General features: G+C 40.6%; 1 protein-coding gene across 1 annotated transcript in view; it reads right to left on the bottom strand.

Annotated features, from left to right (window-relative positions):
• slc12a5a (solute carrier family 12 member 5a) overlaps positions 1-17658 on the bottom strand; it is a 143369-nt gene that overhangs the window by 12941 nt on the left and 112770 nt on the right. The window contains exons 4-6 of the mRNA XM_070839659.1: positions 12510-12656; positions 4305-4359; positions 3275-3405 (exon numbers count right to left, since the gene is read on the bottom strand). Of these exons, the coding sequence (XP_070695760.1) occupies positions 3275-3405; positions 4305-4359; positions 12510-12656 (333 nt within the window). The remainder of the gene's footprint in view (positions 1-3274; positions 3406-4304; positions 4360-12509; positions 12657-17658) is intronic.

Raw genomic sequence — 17658 nt, 5'->3', positions numbered from 1 at the left:
GCTGGTATAGTTGTTTAGGGAGTACAAGTGTTACTCATCCACTTTTCCCCAGACTGTCTTGGGATTTAAACTGGCAGATTTAAGGTCGCAAGCCTGCTCCTCTAGCTCATTGTTTACTGTGGAATTTAATAAATTTCTCCCTGGGTAAAAAAAAAAAAGATGAAATATAATAATAGAGAGGGGAGAAAGGCATGAGGTGAGCGAGGAGGACAACTCTGTGAAGTGTGAAAACATGTGAAGCTCACATTAACAGTCTAGAGCTTAGAGCAGCACACGTAGTTCTGGGCTGCTATTTCAGTTCAGCTTAATTGAACAACTCAAGCATGATATTAATATTCGAAATTAACTGCCATTATTACAATTTTACTATGGGTCAGTCTAAGAATAGTCCCATCGTATATAAAACGGTAAACCCCTAATTAGCCCGTCAGTATCTGTCATCAGCTTTAGATGATTCATGGAGAAGCTGTTACATAAGCATGGGAATTTCTCTTTTTTCAGATAAGCATTTGGTTTCCACCCAAAACAGTTGAATCACCATAAAGAGGAAATAAAATTGAGGAGAACAAGCAGGGAGTCACGGCTCAGTGCGGTCATTTGGCTGGAGAAACTGATCTGATGCTAAGAACAGAATATCACTAGGCAAACAAATCTCCTGCTTCACTGTGAACTGTTCATGCTTCCTAAAATAGCAGCATCAGTTTTGTGTTCTTGGCTTGGGTGGAAGGATGAAACATATTCAAATCAGCCTTCTCCAGATCCGCTTCTTACAATTCTGCAGGGATTGTTATCTTACAATAGAAACTAAGCCAGCTTTGACCCAGAAGACAGAATTAACCTCCAGGCATGATCAAACTCTGCGTATCTATTAGAGGCATCCAGAAGGAGAATAATGGATTAATAATAATAATAATAAAAATAATAATAAAAAAACCCACACACACACGCACACTCGTATACACTTGTATGTTGATAACAGTGCGTCAAAGTGATGAGAGCTGTTTCAAGGAATGGTCTTGCTACTCCGCCAGTGTCTTGATTGCTCACTAATGCAGTATTTGCATAATTACCCAAAAGTCCATGCAGCATGGGGGACTGCAGTGGAAGAAGTGTGCAATAAAAGGCAGAGGAGGAGGAGGAGGAGGAGGAGGAGGAGGAGGAGAAGAGGAATGAAGATCGAGATGAAAGATCCCTGCATTTCATCAACTGATCAGAATTCACGTTGAAGAACACACAGCTTGAGATGAAATAGCTTCAAAGCACATTGAGGAGGGACATGAACTGATGGAGAGGAACTCTATTTTCACAGAGGCATGTGGCACATTGCGACTCGTTTTTTTCACCATTAAAATTTACTGCACTGAAGTGTCAGTGCCTTCGGCAATGAAGCATGTTGCTCTCAAAGGATTACAGTGATACCAAAAACTCTTCCTGGATTATTCTACTCAATTGGACTCAATATCTTTTAATAAAAACCTATTAAAGCAGTGGAGCAGTTCTATACAGGTATGCATTTAACTCAGGCACCGTGAGTGATCTGAGTGATCCTATCAAATCTGAAAAATGTGATTGAAATCCTCGTCGCAAGATCCCAAACCCATATTTGCTTTCAGCTGGAAATACGTCACACTACAGAAGATAAAAAGTGGTCTGGTTTGTGTTCACTGATGTCCCTGGTTTGGAAGAAAAAACAAATCAAAGGGACTGACAATGAGGATGTGATCTTCCTGTGGCTGAGCAACATAAATAGTGACGAGCATAGATGAGATGCTGTACATGTTGTTGTCAATTTAGAGAGATAACGAACTTTATTTCTTCGATTTCTTCGGTTTGACATTTTTGGAAAATGAGCTTTTTTGTCAAGAGCTACTTGAGAAAATCATGTCTTCTCCTGTCTGGTCGCTAAATATGAAGCTTCATTGGTGAGCTTAGCTTAGTATAAAGGCTGGAAACACCTTGTTTGTTTGGTACATATGAAGTTTTTTTGACCTTTTGACAGAACCAGGCTAGCTGTTTCCTCATTTTCAGTCTTTGTGCAACACTATAATAACCAGCTGCTGGCAATAGTTTCATAATGAACACACACTCACGAGAGTGATAGGAATTTTCTTATCTAACTTGGCTAGAAACTCTATTTCTATCTCCAATTCCCAACCAGAAAACAGCTGAACACATGAACACAATGTCAGATTGAATAAAGTGGAAACAAAATAATAATTCAGTATGATTATCAGAATAGGCCATGAATCCCTTCAAATTTTAATGTCAATGATACTGTTTCTTGGACAAATAAAAGAAAATAAAGACAGACTACAACAGCAGACACCAGAGATTGGTTTTTGAAAGCCTCTGTGCTGCTGGTGTTGTTTGGATCCTTGCCTCATACCACTGAAACATTTCCAATACTGGCACCAGTTTTGTTGGACCAGAGCAACGTGAAACCAAATCTTTGATGCATTACAAACATAATTTAATCTGAGAGGTCATATTCAATCACGGCAATTCTGCACTTGCTGCACACTGGCATCTCCTTCCTCTTGAGAGTGGCTTTTGTGAGTTTAGTGTTATCACTATGACAAAATTGTCAAAGTATGATGCAGTTTACTGCAGGGAAGGAAAGGCTGTGATTTGAGTGGTCATCCTCTACTAACCTGGCAAAGCTACCCCATCATTTTCCCTCTCTCTCATTGTGGTCTGGCAACAGGATGAATTAACTTGAAATGGATGTCATTTCAAGTAGGCTACACAAAAGAGACAGTTGACAGTTCTCTCTTTAACTCATACAAGCCCACTCACAGGGCTGTCATTAGTATTTGCTTTTAATTTCCAGTCTGAGAAAACATGGCAGCTGTTCTGGAAATGTTGTAAAAGTTTTTCATCAATTATTAACCAGAGTCAGTCTCAGAATAAATCTGTGGTGAGAAATAGGCCATGCACCTGCAGAGACATGCACCATTTTATATCTACATCTCCTAAGTTGAATATTTGTTATCAAGGCTGAATAATTCCCATGATCACCCAAGCTTTCGCTGATTGGTCCGACATCCTGGACTGAATCACTTCTGGACTGGCTGTTCCATGCTTATCCTTCACCCCACGCACTCGATACTGGCGACATCTCAATTGTTTCTGTTTACTTCTAGCCAAAAAACCACTGAGTCACCACACCTGGTGGGCTCAATATTGGCAATGGCAAAAAAAATTATTCCTCAAAAAAAGATGCAGCAGACCCCCTGATGATGACAGTAAAAGAACGAGGGAGGATGTGTCTCACCAGGAGGAGTTCAATGGCCCCCAAGATGTACATGGCTCCAGCGAAGGTGGTCCCCAGATAGAAACATATCCCCACTGCTCCGCCAAACTCAGGGCCCAGCGAGCGGGAGATCATGTAGTAGGAGCCTCCAGCTACACACAGACACAACCATGTTAACACAAACACTGTGTTTATAAGTAGGTGTATATATAATTAAAATTCAATGTGGAATTGTATAAATCGTTGTGCTTGTGCTTTTCCATGTTTTTCTCTGCACTGTCCAATATTGAAGAGCCACAGCTAAACTAGTTGGCTTTAATATTTGACTGACAATATTAATGGGCCAAAAAAAATCATTAACAATGCTGGCTAATTTATTTTCATTTTACTAAAAATATATTAAAAACTATAAAATTTATCAAATATAAGAAAAAGCAAGAAACACACAAACGTTTGTGAAACCAGTAAATTACTTCAGTCATACCTGGACTGACTAATGATGAATATATGTGTAATTGAACACATTTCATCATCATCACAAGATCATTGTGTTCGATGACAGAGCTTGTATTTCCAAACAGTGTGCAAGTAAATTAAGTGAACATAAATAAATAGACCTTAATCAGCACTTTGCTGCAGCATAAAGGCTGGTACCAGTTATAATAGAGACAGTTATAATTGGCATACACTGCCACACTTCTCTACAAGCCTGTAATTTCCTCTGACCCCTGCTGTACGCACACCAACTGGAAAGACGCAGGCCATCATTACTATGCAAACTCACATTATACAATATAGCTATACTACATACAGACACATAGACATATATTCAGTTTCACATGTCAGGCATTTGGCTCACGTTTTATTTTGTGTAAATAATGTTGTGTGACAACAAGTTAAAGTGCACAAGTGTACAGACTAAAGCTTTAAATGTTTCTGGGGATATCAAGCTGGGCTGGGTGTAATGTGCCAAAAGCAATCAGTGAAAAGAGAAATTTAGAAGCGGACAGACTCAAACAGTGATGACTGGTGCCAGCGTCTGCTCACCCACCTGGCACTACTCCATTGGTAGCGATGGCACTCATCGAGATGGCAGTCAGCATGGTCTGCAGAGATAGGGAGGGGAAATGACAGGGGAGCAGAAAAAAATAATTAAACCACATTTTCCAAATTCTGCAAATACTGTCAACATGAAGAGTTGATGACAGTTTCTCATCCTTTAATCCTTTAAAAAGCATTATTGTCATCTTTTATAAACTGTTAATTAAATGTACTACATGACAAAGTAAATTGTTGGTTTCCATTGTTTGATGTTAAAATATCTATCAAAAGAAAAACAAGGATTCATACTTGATCAATGCTAATGTCAGGAGGCTAACATGCTCACAATGACAATGGACTGGAAACAGCTAGCCTGACTCCTGTAGTTTAGCTTGATAACAGTCGATAATTAGCGCAGTACAAAGTATAGCTGAAGCTGATGGGGGTCACACTGATTTGGTCACAAACCAACCAACCAAATGACATTTTTGAATTTTAATTCATTAACCAAATTTCACGGCAAGTTGTTGAGATATTTCAGTGAGCCGCTAGCACGGCTAAAAACCATAAACTATTTTCACATTGTGTCATCTGCCAACTTCACTTCTACAGCTTGTCACCGTTGGAAGTTAAGTCTCCATATTTTTATTTCCTCCCAGTGACGTCCATCACAACAATGTCAGGCCTGTGGTATATAACATCAAAACACCCTGTGATGGAGTTTACATGAGGGCAACACCAATTTACGGCAATGCTAAATGCTAAAGCTGACTGGTTGTTGATTAGATAAATAATACTGCCATCGGGCCTGTCAACAGCTGTCAGAGCACATTCAGCCAGCCAATGACGACACAGACGCAGAGTGGGAGAAAAACACTGGGAGAAATGTAAGGGCATGCTAGAACGGAGATCAGTAGCTGCCTGCAACACAAACAGTCAGCCTTCACTGCCCTGCAGAGGGAGAGAGGGAGACATGCAGGCAGCGAGTGGAAGAACGGGCCAGGAAAATAAAAAATGACAAAGTGAGAAATAGAGAGAGAGATAGCGTGTGTGACAGAACAAAGACAGCATTAAGATTTCATCATTCTTTCAAACGCTATTGTTGAATTTCTGAGTGTCTTTTCACATTGTCTGCACATGAAAGAGAGCGACAGAGACAGAAAGAGAAGCATGAGGAGGAGATTTGAGAGCAGGCTGGTAAAAATCAGTGCCATCTCCTAAAACAGCCCCTCTTCTGTAAATACTGCCTCACCGCTGTCATTATATAATTTTCCATCTTCATTATACCATTGCTTGCTATTGCATTAATTCTTTCAGACATTGTTTCAATGTTCAAAATAGTCCACAGTATTTTTATTCAGCTGTTAGTGATTCAGCTTCAACCCAGTTTGTGAACACTTTCACATCTGCAAATTAAATGTTGATGTATGGTTTCAGTGTGGGGTTGGTACAACTCTTCATAACACATCTTTAACCTTTACAGCAGCAGCCAAAGACAAACTAAGTGATTGTTTGATAGTCAGCTACTGTTTGTTATCTACAGAAACTACAGCCAATGAACAATGCACGGGAAAAAAACGTCACATTATGACAGCACGGTGGTCTATTGATTGTACTGATAAAGTTTTATCAGTGTACAAAAATACAGACGTGTTTTTGAGGCCATTTTTAAGTTCCTTCAATGCTCATAATAAAGTTTGATATATTTGGTTCATTTTTGGCTTCATTTTCGCTGTATTCTGAATGTTGTTGATAGGTGTTTTTGAGAAATGTAATTTCCAGTGATATTGAGTGTTTAAAGATTACATTTAGTTAATTTACCACTGTAAAGATGTGCCAATATAAATCACAATTCTTTATTATGACAAAATGTTTATCGCCAAATATTGGTTGATAGAGTGCTGATGCTTTGATATTGTATATTATTGAGTGATCATTGCTGTGGTGCTCTTGAACTGTCATTCCTGAGGATGAAATCATCAGAAACATTTTTACAGATTTATTATAAACATTTTTATTTTCTTAGACCAACAAAAAATAAAACTGAGAGAGTGAGACCTATAACAGAAGACAGCGTGGCGAGTCCTGGCCGGTTATGTTCGACTATCATTACGTCTGTCTCTGTGAAGACTGTAATGCGGTTATTGTCACCTGAGGGCCCGGTGGACTGACGATCAGGAGTGAAGAATGAGTGGGACTGGGCTCTGTTCCTCTTTCTAATCTGGTCATAATGAGGCCACAAGCTCTTCTCCCACCACAGCAGATAAGACAGTAATTGTTTAAGTGTTTTATCTGATGTGGGCGGCAGCCATGCAGAGGTAGTCCGTTGCATACTGAGTCACTGAATCACCACACAACTGTACAAGACGGCAGCCAATGGATTTATATGATTTCGTCTTACTAGTACAGTAAAATGGAGTTGATGTTCTGTACATTACAGGCAATACAATACATTATTTTAATTTCAGTACTGGTGATGCGATATGATTAGAAAGGAGTCATATGGTCTTTTACGTGCCACCTTCATCATCGTAAAGTGCATAAGTGCGGCACGAATGAAAAACAATAACTAAGTGGGGGGAGGGGGGATTGGTTAACAGTGAATTTACCATCTTTTTCAGATAGATGTGAATGGACTTTATCAATATTGTTGATTTATCAATTTTTTTCAAGCCTGTCTAAAAGACATTTTTTTTTGTGTGGATCATGACAAGGTCCAGACCGGATACAGTAGCGTCTGTGACCTTTCATGACTCACTCAAGCATTTTGTTTCTTGTGTGATGAGTAATTTCATTTCTGTCCTCTGGTTAATTCCTGATGGTCCGTTTGTGATTTTACTTTGACTGGACTGCCTCATGTGACATGCAGCTCACAGGCAAGATCCTTTTTCTTTTCAAAATTTGGTGACTTTACCTTTACTTTTAGCAGTGTCCTACTTCTGTTGCACATAACCATCCAGGCGTTACAGCAGACAGGGACATTAGCAAACGTCATCAATCAGCTGTTGTCACAAACACAGAAACACTCTGACCGTCCTGCAAAGTTTGCACTGATCTCAGAAGGTCACACGTTGTTTTGCTGAAAATGTAAATGGATGCGATATGCCCTCAGCAGCAGATATTAGAGATCAAACATCTAAAATTTAAGACCTTTCTTTTTTCAGGCTTTTATTTTTGCCATGGTCAGGTGATTAACGGCTGAAAAGCTCATTATTTACCTGATGACCTCATGTCTGAATCAGCACCTGATTGGCGGCCAGCTCTGGGGGCAGCAGAGTTCTGCTGTAGCGGGTGTTTTAAATGAGTGTGAAGCATCTTTTTTTCCCACTGACCCAGAGCCTGTGGCCTGTTTTTTGTCGTCCCACTTTCAGGCAGTGCAGGTAACCTAAAACTGTGATGGCTTGAGAGTTTGTTGGATAGAGTGTACCCCGTACTCTGGCTTGCTAACACTATCTTCCTCTGTGGGGTCTGGAGTCAGCGCCTGTACCTTCAAACTCACATGCACCCACACGCCCTCTGGCCTCCGTGTGTGCCAGTAAAAAACGTCATTATTATGCCACCTCGCCATCTGTCTTAGACATGTGAGTTACAACAGCAGACAGCTTACATCTCAGACCAAAAGGACGATTTCCTTCCACGGCAGTGTGAATGTTGGCGACGCTTTGATAATTGCGAAGCCATCATAATTACGGTTGAGCCTAAGGAATGTTCTTCATTTTTAAGAAAAGTCTGCTTACTGATGTACCCCACATGCTGACTGCAAAGGACACCTTAGGTCTGTTTCTTCCCAAAGCTACAGACAAACTCTGATTTGGCCTTTGGTCGACCTCAGAGTTGAGCGGAAATTGGTTTTGACAGGAATAGATTTTTCGCGCTGCCCTAAGTGCGTGCCTCATTAGCATGCTTCATTACACAAATGCAGAATAGTTTTGTCAAGTACAACTTCATCAATTGACACACAATGGTACAGTAGAAGTCTATTTTCAGCGTGCTGTTTATCACTTGAAATCCCCTGTGGATGGTAAAATGTGGAAGTGTCAGGTGAAGGAGATGGAGGTGATTTTTACTTTCAGACTGACATTAGGAGACTGAGCACAGAAGGACGAGATGCAGCTGTGTGAGGGAGCGGAGGAGAGGGGTGGCAAAGCAGGACAAAAATGGGATGTTAGGTGGAGGTGGGGGGGGGGGGGGGGGGGTAGGCATAGGAAGCAAATGAGAGGTGGGGAAGAGAGAGGAAATAATGAGACAGTAAAATGAAAAGAGGGTTGAAGAAATTGAGGAAGCGAAAGAGATGAGAGTAAAAAATGAAATGGATGAGGAGAGAAAAGAATCCATAGCATTTAAATGAGTCATGACAGAGGGCAGACCACCCTTCGCCTCGCAGCATTTGGATTCAAGACCTGGAAGTAATGAGGAAGGCCAGAACAACAGATGACTTTCCATCTAGAATATTAAACCTTGTTTTATCTTGGTGACAAGCCTGCATTCATTATGTGGGCTAAAAATACACACATGCAGTGCATGTTTGAATATGGTTGTGTATATAATGTCATGGTATAATGTGTCCCAGCTGCTGTACATGAAGGCACATTATTCCTCATATAAGAATGATTCCCAGACTGGGAGCAGGGTTTGTTAATGCTCTGCCAAAATGCTGCATGACGGAAAAATAACGGCGTACGTGTTTGACAGCTACAGATATGTACAGCTGCATATGACCGAGCATGTAATGAAAAGCGCTCCGTCAGTGATATCCCATCATGCATTCATGTGAATAAAACATGTGGTTATGCTGTATATTATCGAGCTTTACAGCATGCGTGATTCCTCCGCACTTCAAGTTCCGTGGATTTCGCAAAGGCGGGGATCGCTGCATACACATGTATACACACACACACACACACACACACACACAGAATACACACTCCTGTGGTGTGTTGCTGGCAACCTCTGGAGGGCTGGGTGGTTATGTGTTATGTAAGGAGCTCAGGAGGAGAGAGGTGGGGGTTTCTCACACACCGTTCACGCTCAGGCTTATCGCCCCGGGGCTCTGCAATGAGCTCAGTGTGACTGATAAGAAATGAGTGTGTGTGTGTGTGTGTGTGTGTGTGTGTGTGTGTGTGTGTGTGTGTGTAGACAGAAATGGTGAGAAAAATGAGTGAGAGAAGAAGGCAGGAACAGACTGTATGCTTAAGAGGTTACGTACTTACCAGTATGTGACATGTAAAGAAATTGTGTGCGTGTGCAAGCATACGACATGTGGCAGAGTATCTGTGTGTGTGTGTGTGTGTCTGTATGGCTTCTCAGCTTTGATCTTAGAGGCTTTCTCTGCAGGTTTTTTATACGGCACAATTTTTGACGTTATTTCTAGTATAAAACTGTACACCATATTTTATAAGAATAAAAATTGTTCTTACATTCATGACAGATTGAAAACATTTTCAAAATGATTTAGTACATTCAAAATCAGTTGTTGCACTAGATTGGTCGGTTTAATTAACAGCCACTTCATAGTGTGAATATTTATTTTTATAGAGTTAATATTAAATATTTCCCCCCCAAAATGCAAACGCAACAATTACATGTAGCATCGGTTTTCAAATGACTAGAATAATGAATACAAAGACGGCAAAATAAAACCTACTGCTTTCGCTCAGTACGCCGTTTCAAAGCCCACTCTACACTGTCACAGAGAAACATGATTGGGAAGCATATTGCCTGTGTGTCTGTGCAGGCAACTTTGCTATGGTTGGGATTTGAGGGGGTTGTTCTATAAATACACTCTGTGCTAGAGGAGAATCTAGGCTGCACAAACACGCAGACATGCCAACATACAGTCCTGCCACAACACACACGGCACACTAGAGAAAAGACACACAACCCTGACAAGCTGATAGACCGTGCACTTCAAATTAAACTGCCCTGTGCGATAACGTAAGCATGAATACGGTAATAACTCCTTTCTCCTGAATAGATAAGATGTTAGGCATGGAGTGAGGATGCACATTATATGTTCCCTGACAATCAAATGCATCAAACAAGTCAAACACAATCAGTTTGTAACAGCCACTCAGATTGCTGACAGCAGCGCTGCCGATCCTGTGGGACACTGTCTTTTGTAATTCGAGTCTCAAGGGCACGACAGGGTGTCAGTCCAACACCAAAGTCACTCTGACACATGACAGCTCCGTGGTGCTGACATTAATGGGAACCAGGGAACATCACGGTGTATCACCATTCATTTTGTTCTTTTTACTGAGTGAATGCGCAAAATACAAACCGGAGCGTTGAAAGAGTGGCAGCTTCCCTCTTTCTGCGTACCTCAAAGGGAACCTTGTTTGGTACAAAATTTCTGAAGATAGCGTTAATAGCTAATGTCATGTGACTGCAGTTACAGCAACATTATTCTCCACCAGAGTGTGATCAAACTGGATAAAATAAGATAAAGCTTCCTCCACTGAAACGCTGTGTTTGAAGCAGGGTCATTATTACCACTTCAGCAAGTGTAAATAGTTATTATTTCCCAAAGACCAGCACAACTCTTAAACTCCTAACTATGAGTTTGTCGCGTGTCACATGGTGGTCCACATGTCAGACAGTGACAAGGAACTGTATGTATAAATCTAGTGTGTAAAATTAAAAGTAGAAAACAGAATGACTGATGTTTTGTCGATCATTTAAGAGGAATGGCTGATGCTTACAAGTGTGTATATGTGTGTATGTATGGATGTTTCAGAAATTTGAAGTTATATTTTTCTTGCTGTCAACAAATCACCTCAAAAGACTAAAACCAACAATGAATTAATCCACTAACAAGTTTGTCTGTGCTGTCAAAGCCTGATATATGTCATTCCTCTGTACCATAGACCTCCATTGTTGTTTCCATTGCTGTTGTAAACTATTAAAATCGCATCAATGAACCACACTGTTGCGCTGAGTGACATGTTATTACCACGAAAATGTATTTTGTGTTGATGCCACATACACCATCCTGCTGTTGTAAATACTCAGCAGCTCAATGTAGCCCCCAAGAAATTCACCATTTACTGCTGTTAAATTGCATTTGCTGAAAGCTACAACACCCAGTTGATGCTCTCAGCCCTGCAACGAAACCAGACTATCAAACTGTTTTGGTCTCATTATGGGATTTGTTGATGAAAATTATAGAAAATCACCAACTTTATCCTTTAATATGAACCTATTGTTAGGAATTAAGCTTTCTTGGTTGAACTGAATTAACAATGAACTGCTATAGACTGTGTGCAAAGTTCAATATGTAAGGGTATGTCATTACTACAAAACGAACCCCTACAGGGTGACGCAATAATGGCCGCCGCTCGCTGTTCATTATCTTGCTTATTACATGACTTTGTACAAAATAAGTCAACAACGACACAAAATACTGACTTAATGCTTCTGCTGTCAAAACTGCGTCCAAAGCAATGCTCTGCGATACAGAAATAACAGAGCGTGTAATGCTGGAATCGAGTACCAAAATATAAAGTTGTGTAATAAAAAGAAAAAAAAGAAAGAGTTGATCATACCCACTGAAGAGACTAACATTATTTAGAGTCTGCAGACTCTGAAAAACAATTCATGACTTGTTGCAGTGGTTTGTAGGACAGTTAAAGCTCAGCTTCAGACAGGAAGAGGCCTGACAAACCACTTGGTTTGTCTTGAGCTGTTTTCCTCCACAAAGGAGTGGAGAAGAAGAGAATTAAGATATTGACCATCATTTCACATAGAGGGGGATGTTATATGCACAATACACATTGTGTGTGTGTGTGTGTGTGTGTGTATGGGAATGTAGGTTTTTAGCTCTGACTTCAATCATTAATTTCATGCAAAGGTCACATAAAAATGCTGTTCGTTGACTTACAACATAACCCACAATGGCCTAAATCAGCCAAAGATACTGTATTAAAGTGGTAGCTGCAGTATAAATGGTAAGCTAAATTTAGTATCGCCCAACCCTAATCCCAGCAGCTCCTTAGATTCTTTAATCTCCATTGTCCTCAGTGAAGGTAAGAAAGGAGAGCATCTGGTATGTTTTACTATTGCACAGCTCATTACCTGTACACTGCCATGATATGCATCACTCTTCAATGACACTTTTCACCTTGACCATTTCAGGATAAACCAGGTCAACCTGCTGCCCAAACCCCAGTGTGCTTCAACCAAAGAGCTAAAATAAGAGAGGGTATAACACACTCACTGTGGCACAGCACATGAAGACGATGATGAAAGTCCCAATGACACCTCCGATTCCCACCAGCCAGGTCATCCTGAGGAAGAGGATCACGCCAAAGATGTTCTGGATGCACGGCAGGTAGACGCCCATCAGAGTGCCGAGCTGGGGGGCCTGGAGGAGGAAGGGGAGAAAAGTTATTCAAAACTGTGGAGAATTCATGGACCAAGAGGGTTCATTAATGAGCTTTATTTGCAACATGGTAAGTGGTCAGGGTTGTTGTGTTTTGACCTATCAGCTGCCCTGCAGTATGACACAGCTTATCCAGTACAGTACAGTTTATTTCTGTAGCATCACTTTGGGTCTCAGACAGCCATCAGACTACAGGAGGTAATTGTTTCGCTCAGTATCACTTGCTTATTTTCTATAAGGCTGAAACACCAGATGTGCAGCGCTCGCTGACATCTACACGAGTCAATGCAAGTCAACACACCAGCCGTGCGTGCTGAGGATCACGGTGTGCTAATTTGCTCCAGTTTCTGCGTGTTGTCTTTTTTTCTCTTTGGTTCATGTGAAAAGAAAACACACCACAGATGGTCATACTGCCATTAAGGCAAAACAGACATTTACTTGTGGACTTCACAGATTGTTAATTTCAAAGGCCCAATTTGTAATTGTAATACGGGGCTTTGGGTGGACAGAGCTGCTGTTGCCACTTTGCTCGCTTTGTTTATTTTTATTTATTGTAAACATGTGTCTTCCATTATGTCAATGTTCAGGGTTTCTTTCTTTCTTTCACACTCTAACATGAATATTAAACTGTAATATTTGGAAGTTATTTAAGCATTTAAAAGTCAAAAGACTCAATTGATCCATCTTCTGCTAAACTGCATGTTTTACTGCTGTTTTCTTTTAATTTCCCACATTGCTTTCTGTAAATCCTTTTTTGATGTCCTGAGCAATAATTACTTCAAGTCCAAGAAATAAAGAAAACTGTGAGATCAGGAGGAGCCAGGGGACCAATCTGTTCAACGGATGGATGGATGGATTATCTTTTTTTTTCTTAACAGGCTCTTTGCAGCAGATTTGTTTTAGCCGGTTTTGCTGCAATGCTGTCCCTGGTGTGGACCAGTGGACAAAGACAGAGCTGCTCTGTAAGTCCTTATACAGTACAAGAATCTGTTTCAAGGCCGTTCCATTGAAAGCAATTACTAACACATGGACACTGAAGATGTATTTTGTACTTCAGACTGATTAATAGGAGGATTCTTTTCCTGCAGGTTTGATGTGGGTGTGTTTGTAAACACCAATTCATGCACAGTACAGTACATGAATGTGTCCTGTTTGTGCACGAGCCTGTGTGTGTGTGTGTTCATGTGTGCACGCACGTGTGTGTGCACCAACGTGATGGCATGTATTAAATGTGAAGGACACATCAGCTGACCCTGTACATAATAGAGAAATATTCATTTCCTGCTCAAGGACAGCTTGGCCAATGAAAGGTAATTATGGCGATAACCAGCCATGACCCATTTTACCCATTTTAGTGAGAGCGCAGACCTTAACTGTCACATCATTACATCACAAATAACACACAGACATAGACATAGACCTTCTCTGCTGCATCTCTCTACACTTAAATGCAGACAAACAGGACAACTAGAGGGCTGATTAACTACAGACGTTACTACACTTGAGGATTTGTCACTTAAGCTGCATATTCCTCAGACTGGAAACAAAAAAGAGACTGGGTTTGACATAAAACTCTAGGGCTCTATCCCTCAAACGAAAAAAAACTTTCACAAAACAAGAACACTCAATGTTATTGATTCAAGACATCCACAAACAGGCCCAGTTAATATGTTAGGATAACATAGAGCCAGCCATTCAAGATAAGTGACAACAGTAGTTTACAACTACAAACGTAGATGAGCTGAATGAACCATCTACAGGCAAGAAATAAATAGCTTCTGCAATTTTGAGGCTTGTGCCACCTGCTGGCAATGAGCGCATAACCTCACTTCTTCTCTACGACATTGTATACATGCCTGTAAACATGAGCAATAAGTGAGGAAAACAATGACCACTATGACAGAAACGCTGCCTCAGTTTCTGCACTCAAGAGGTAGTTGACCATGACAGAGAAGAAGAAGACTGCTGAGAGACAAACATAGATGGAAACAATGCACAATTTAAAATATTAGAAAAATGTTTTAGGAGGGAGGAAATGCAGTCAACACGTTTGTTGGACCGCTAGGATTCACACAACAACACCGTGCCGTGAAAAACACTGAATGTAGATGTAATTCCACAGAACAACTGTGTTAAACTGATAAACTGTCTGGACTGATATACTGTATATCAGCTCACATTAGCATATTGCTGATATTTGTCAAAACTCCAGTACATGAACATCAAAATGTGTTTGAGGTGATTTAGAAACAGTATGTCATTTGTCAACAAAAGAGCCCTCACAGTTTCCTTTGACCAGCCTGTGGTCACAATTCTTTAACAACCAAATTTAAGGAGTCTTTTGCTTTTATTGTGTGTTTGCGAAAAAAGAATCAGACTTTTAAACTCTGAAATACGTATCATCATCAACCATCAGAGCCCAGCATCGCTCAGGCTGTAATCTTTTATCTTTTGTCTTCAGTTCAAGAACGCATCATGAAATAAAGATGTGGTTTGGAAAGTACCTTGAAAACTGCATGGTTAGCAGTGTAGGCGACTAACATATTTCTTCAAAAGTGGTTATTATATTTGCCGCAACAGGACGGGCAGCATACAAGATGGAGGATCTTTTAAAAGAGCCCTGCACTGGGAAGGGACAGCAGCTGCTGAATTCATAAACCAGACTTTTAATCAAATCATCCTGACAAGTGGCTGACATCAAATGAATAATATTGTGTCTGATGCTACAGTATGTGATTTGTTTGGAGAGGCTCACTTTCAGCATTAATAATGTACCGTTTGCAGAGAGGAGAAGCATGAGCAGGAGCGAGAAACAGAGCGAGAGAGAGAGAGAGCAAGTCCAAACAGGTCTTGCAAATATAATTATCTTCTAATTTCCTTTAGATAAACAACAGAGCAAGAGCCCACACTCAGAACTGTAATTAGCAAGCTTATCACTTTGGAAACCCTTGATCTGGTTGTGAAGAGCAGCAAATGGCTTATAAAGATGTCCAATCGTATCAAGTCGTACGTCTTATGTGCACATATAGTGCATCACATATTGTGTCACATCGTCATGTGACATTACATCGACACAAACTGATACAGCAGCATGACATGTATGCAGGCATCTCATCGCATGTATGAAAAATCTATGAAAAATACTGTGGGCTCCAGACCCAATCTAAAATTTAAACAAAAATATCAATTCTCACACCTTTAGCTTGATGCTGAGCAAAATGTTCGTTATATAATCCTCATTTTAACATCTAAACAAGACCTGCACTGCTAAGACACGGTTATTTACTTCCGACAAACATTACTTCCACCTTCTGAGACCACTGAAAGAACAAGAAATGGAAATTACAAATGTGTTGACTGCATTTCCTTCCTCATAAAACATTTGCTAAGCACGGGTGTTTTTCCCTGCCTTTGTTCACGCATGCCTGCGTTTCTTGGCACATTACGGTCCCTTGTTGATCGGTGGAATAGTGTGAAACCAATGGCAGCACTGCGTACAGAGTTACCCGCATGACCGTGCATGTGACTCCTCATATGCGTGCATAAGGTCAAACAAGATGGGGCCACTAGTGGTGCGTAATAAAAGTTGTAATACACCATAAGCTGCCTCTTGGCTATCCCTCCTGTTATTGTTCCAGTTATGTTGCATGCTTGTACCTTTTTGATGTCTATAATTTCCTTATTGTGTTTTTATGCTGCTTGTGTTTTTCATGCTGTTTTACTGCGAAAGGAATTTCCTCTTGAATAAAGATCTGAGGTGAACTGTGTCGCTAATATCCTGTAGGTTTTACAGTGCATGTTCTGTTCATGTTCTGTTGAGTGGCAGCTATACGTTTCCTTTGTGACAATGGATTTGGCACACGTGTGTGCAGTTTCTCCTCTGCAGAGCTGAAATGTGACCTACAACCTTGTCACGTCTACAACTTAATCCTCACAGCAGGGAACCTCTCAACCTACAGCCTCACTGTGCTTTCATCAAAGACCCACATCGTGGCCTCCACAGGTTGCTGGAGGGAGCAGCGAAAAAAAAAAAAAAAAAACTCATCCATCTCTGTCATCTCCCCCACTATATGATAATGCTTTGCACAGTTTGTCTGTTGTCTAAGCTATGCAAATCAGATTGTGACTCATGGTGACTCTGTGCCCTTCAGTGTGTGGCGGAGAGGATTTGTCATCATCTGCTTGTCAAGGGTCTTAATAAAGTTTTTTTTATTTTTTTTTATGAGAACTGAGACCCTGAATGGGGTTCTACCTTTAAAACTACATCTGTATTATCTAAACATCTGTCTGGTGGCCCTCCATGCTACCCAGTGAGGTGGCTACTGGTCAGACAAATGGTCCAGCATCATCATCAGGCTGCTTCTTCAGCTGATCTAAGGTTGGACTGACAATGAAGAGTGTAAAATTCATTCTAAAACAAAACCAGTCTGAATAGATGTTCTAAAAACAAAGAATGTCATTCATGAAGACATGTTTTAACCCATGTTTACAGTGAATAGTTATAAGAGCAATGGTTTACTTGAAACATTAACAAACTATGAGCGTAGTGAAAAAAATGCAAAATGGAAAATATAATAGGTCCCAAGCTCTTCCGAAAGCTGACCAAACAGAATGCCACATCTCTTCATCTTCAAATTCTTTTCATTTCACAGCTCCCAGACCACCCACGACCAATGCTGTAATTAAAAAGACTGAGTTTCCATTGACAGGTCCTTCAGGGACTCGGTGTGTAATATACATTAGCAGTCTGGTGTTGCAGGTAGAAAGGTACCCCTGCCATCAGCACTTTGTTGTTAGACCCAAAACTGCTGCTGCAGCAGAAAGTGGTCTGAGGTCAGTTTGTAATAACAAGGAAGTTATTAGAGGGAAACCTGTGAGCATTTCCATACTGTACTGTACAATAGCAGACATTACACCCTCAAGAAGATGAAGGCTCTGTGAGTCCTTTCAAGGTGGGTGATTCTAATTAAAATAGATTTCTAAA

Source organism: Pempheris klunzingeri, chromosome 2 (genome assembly GCF_042242105.1).
Source record: "Pempheris klunzingeri isolate RE-2024b chromosome 2, fPemKlu1.hap1, whole genome shotgun sequence".
NCBI lineage: Eukaryota > Metazoa > Chordata > Actinopteri > Acropomatiformes > Pempheridae > Pempheris > Pempheris klunzingeri.
The sequence above is the reverse complement of the archived record's forward strand: the minus strand, read 5'-3'. Positions and strand labels throughout refer to the sequence as shown.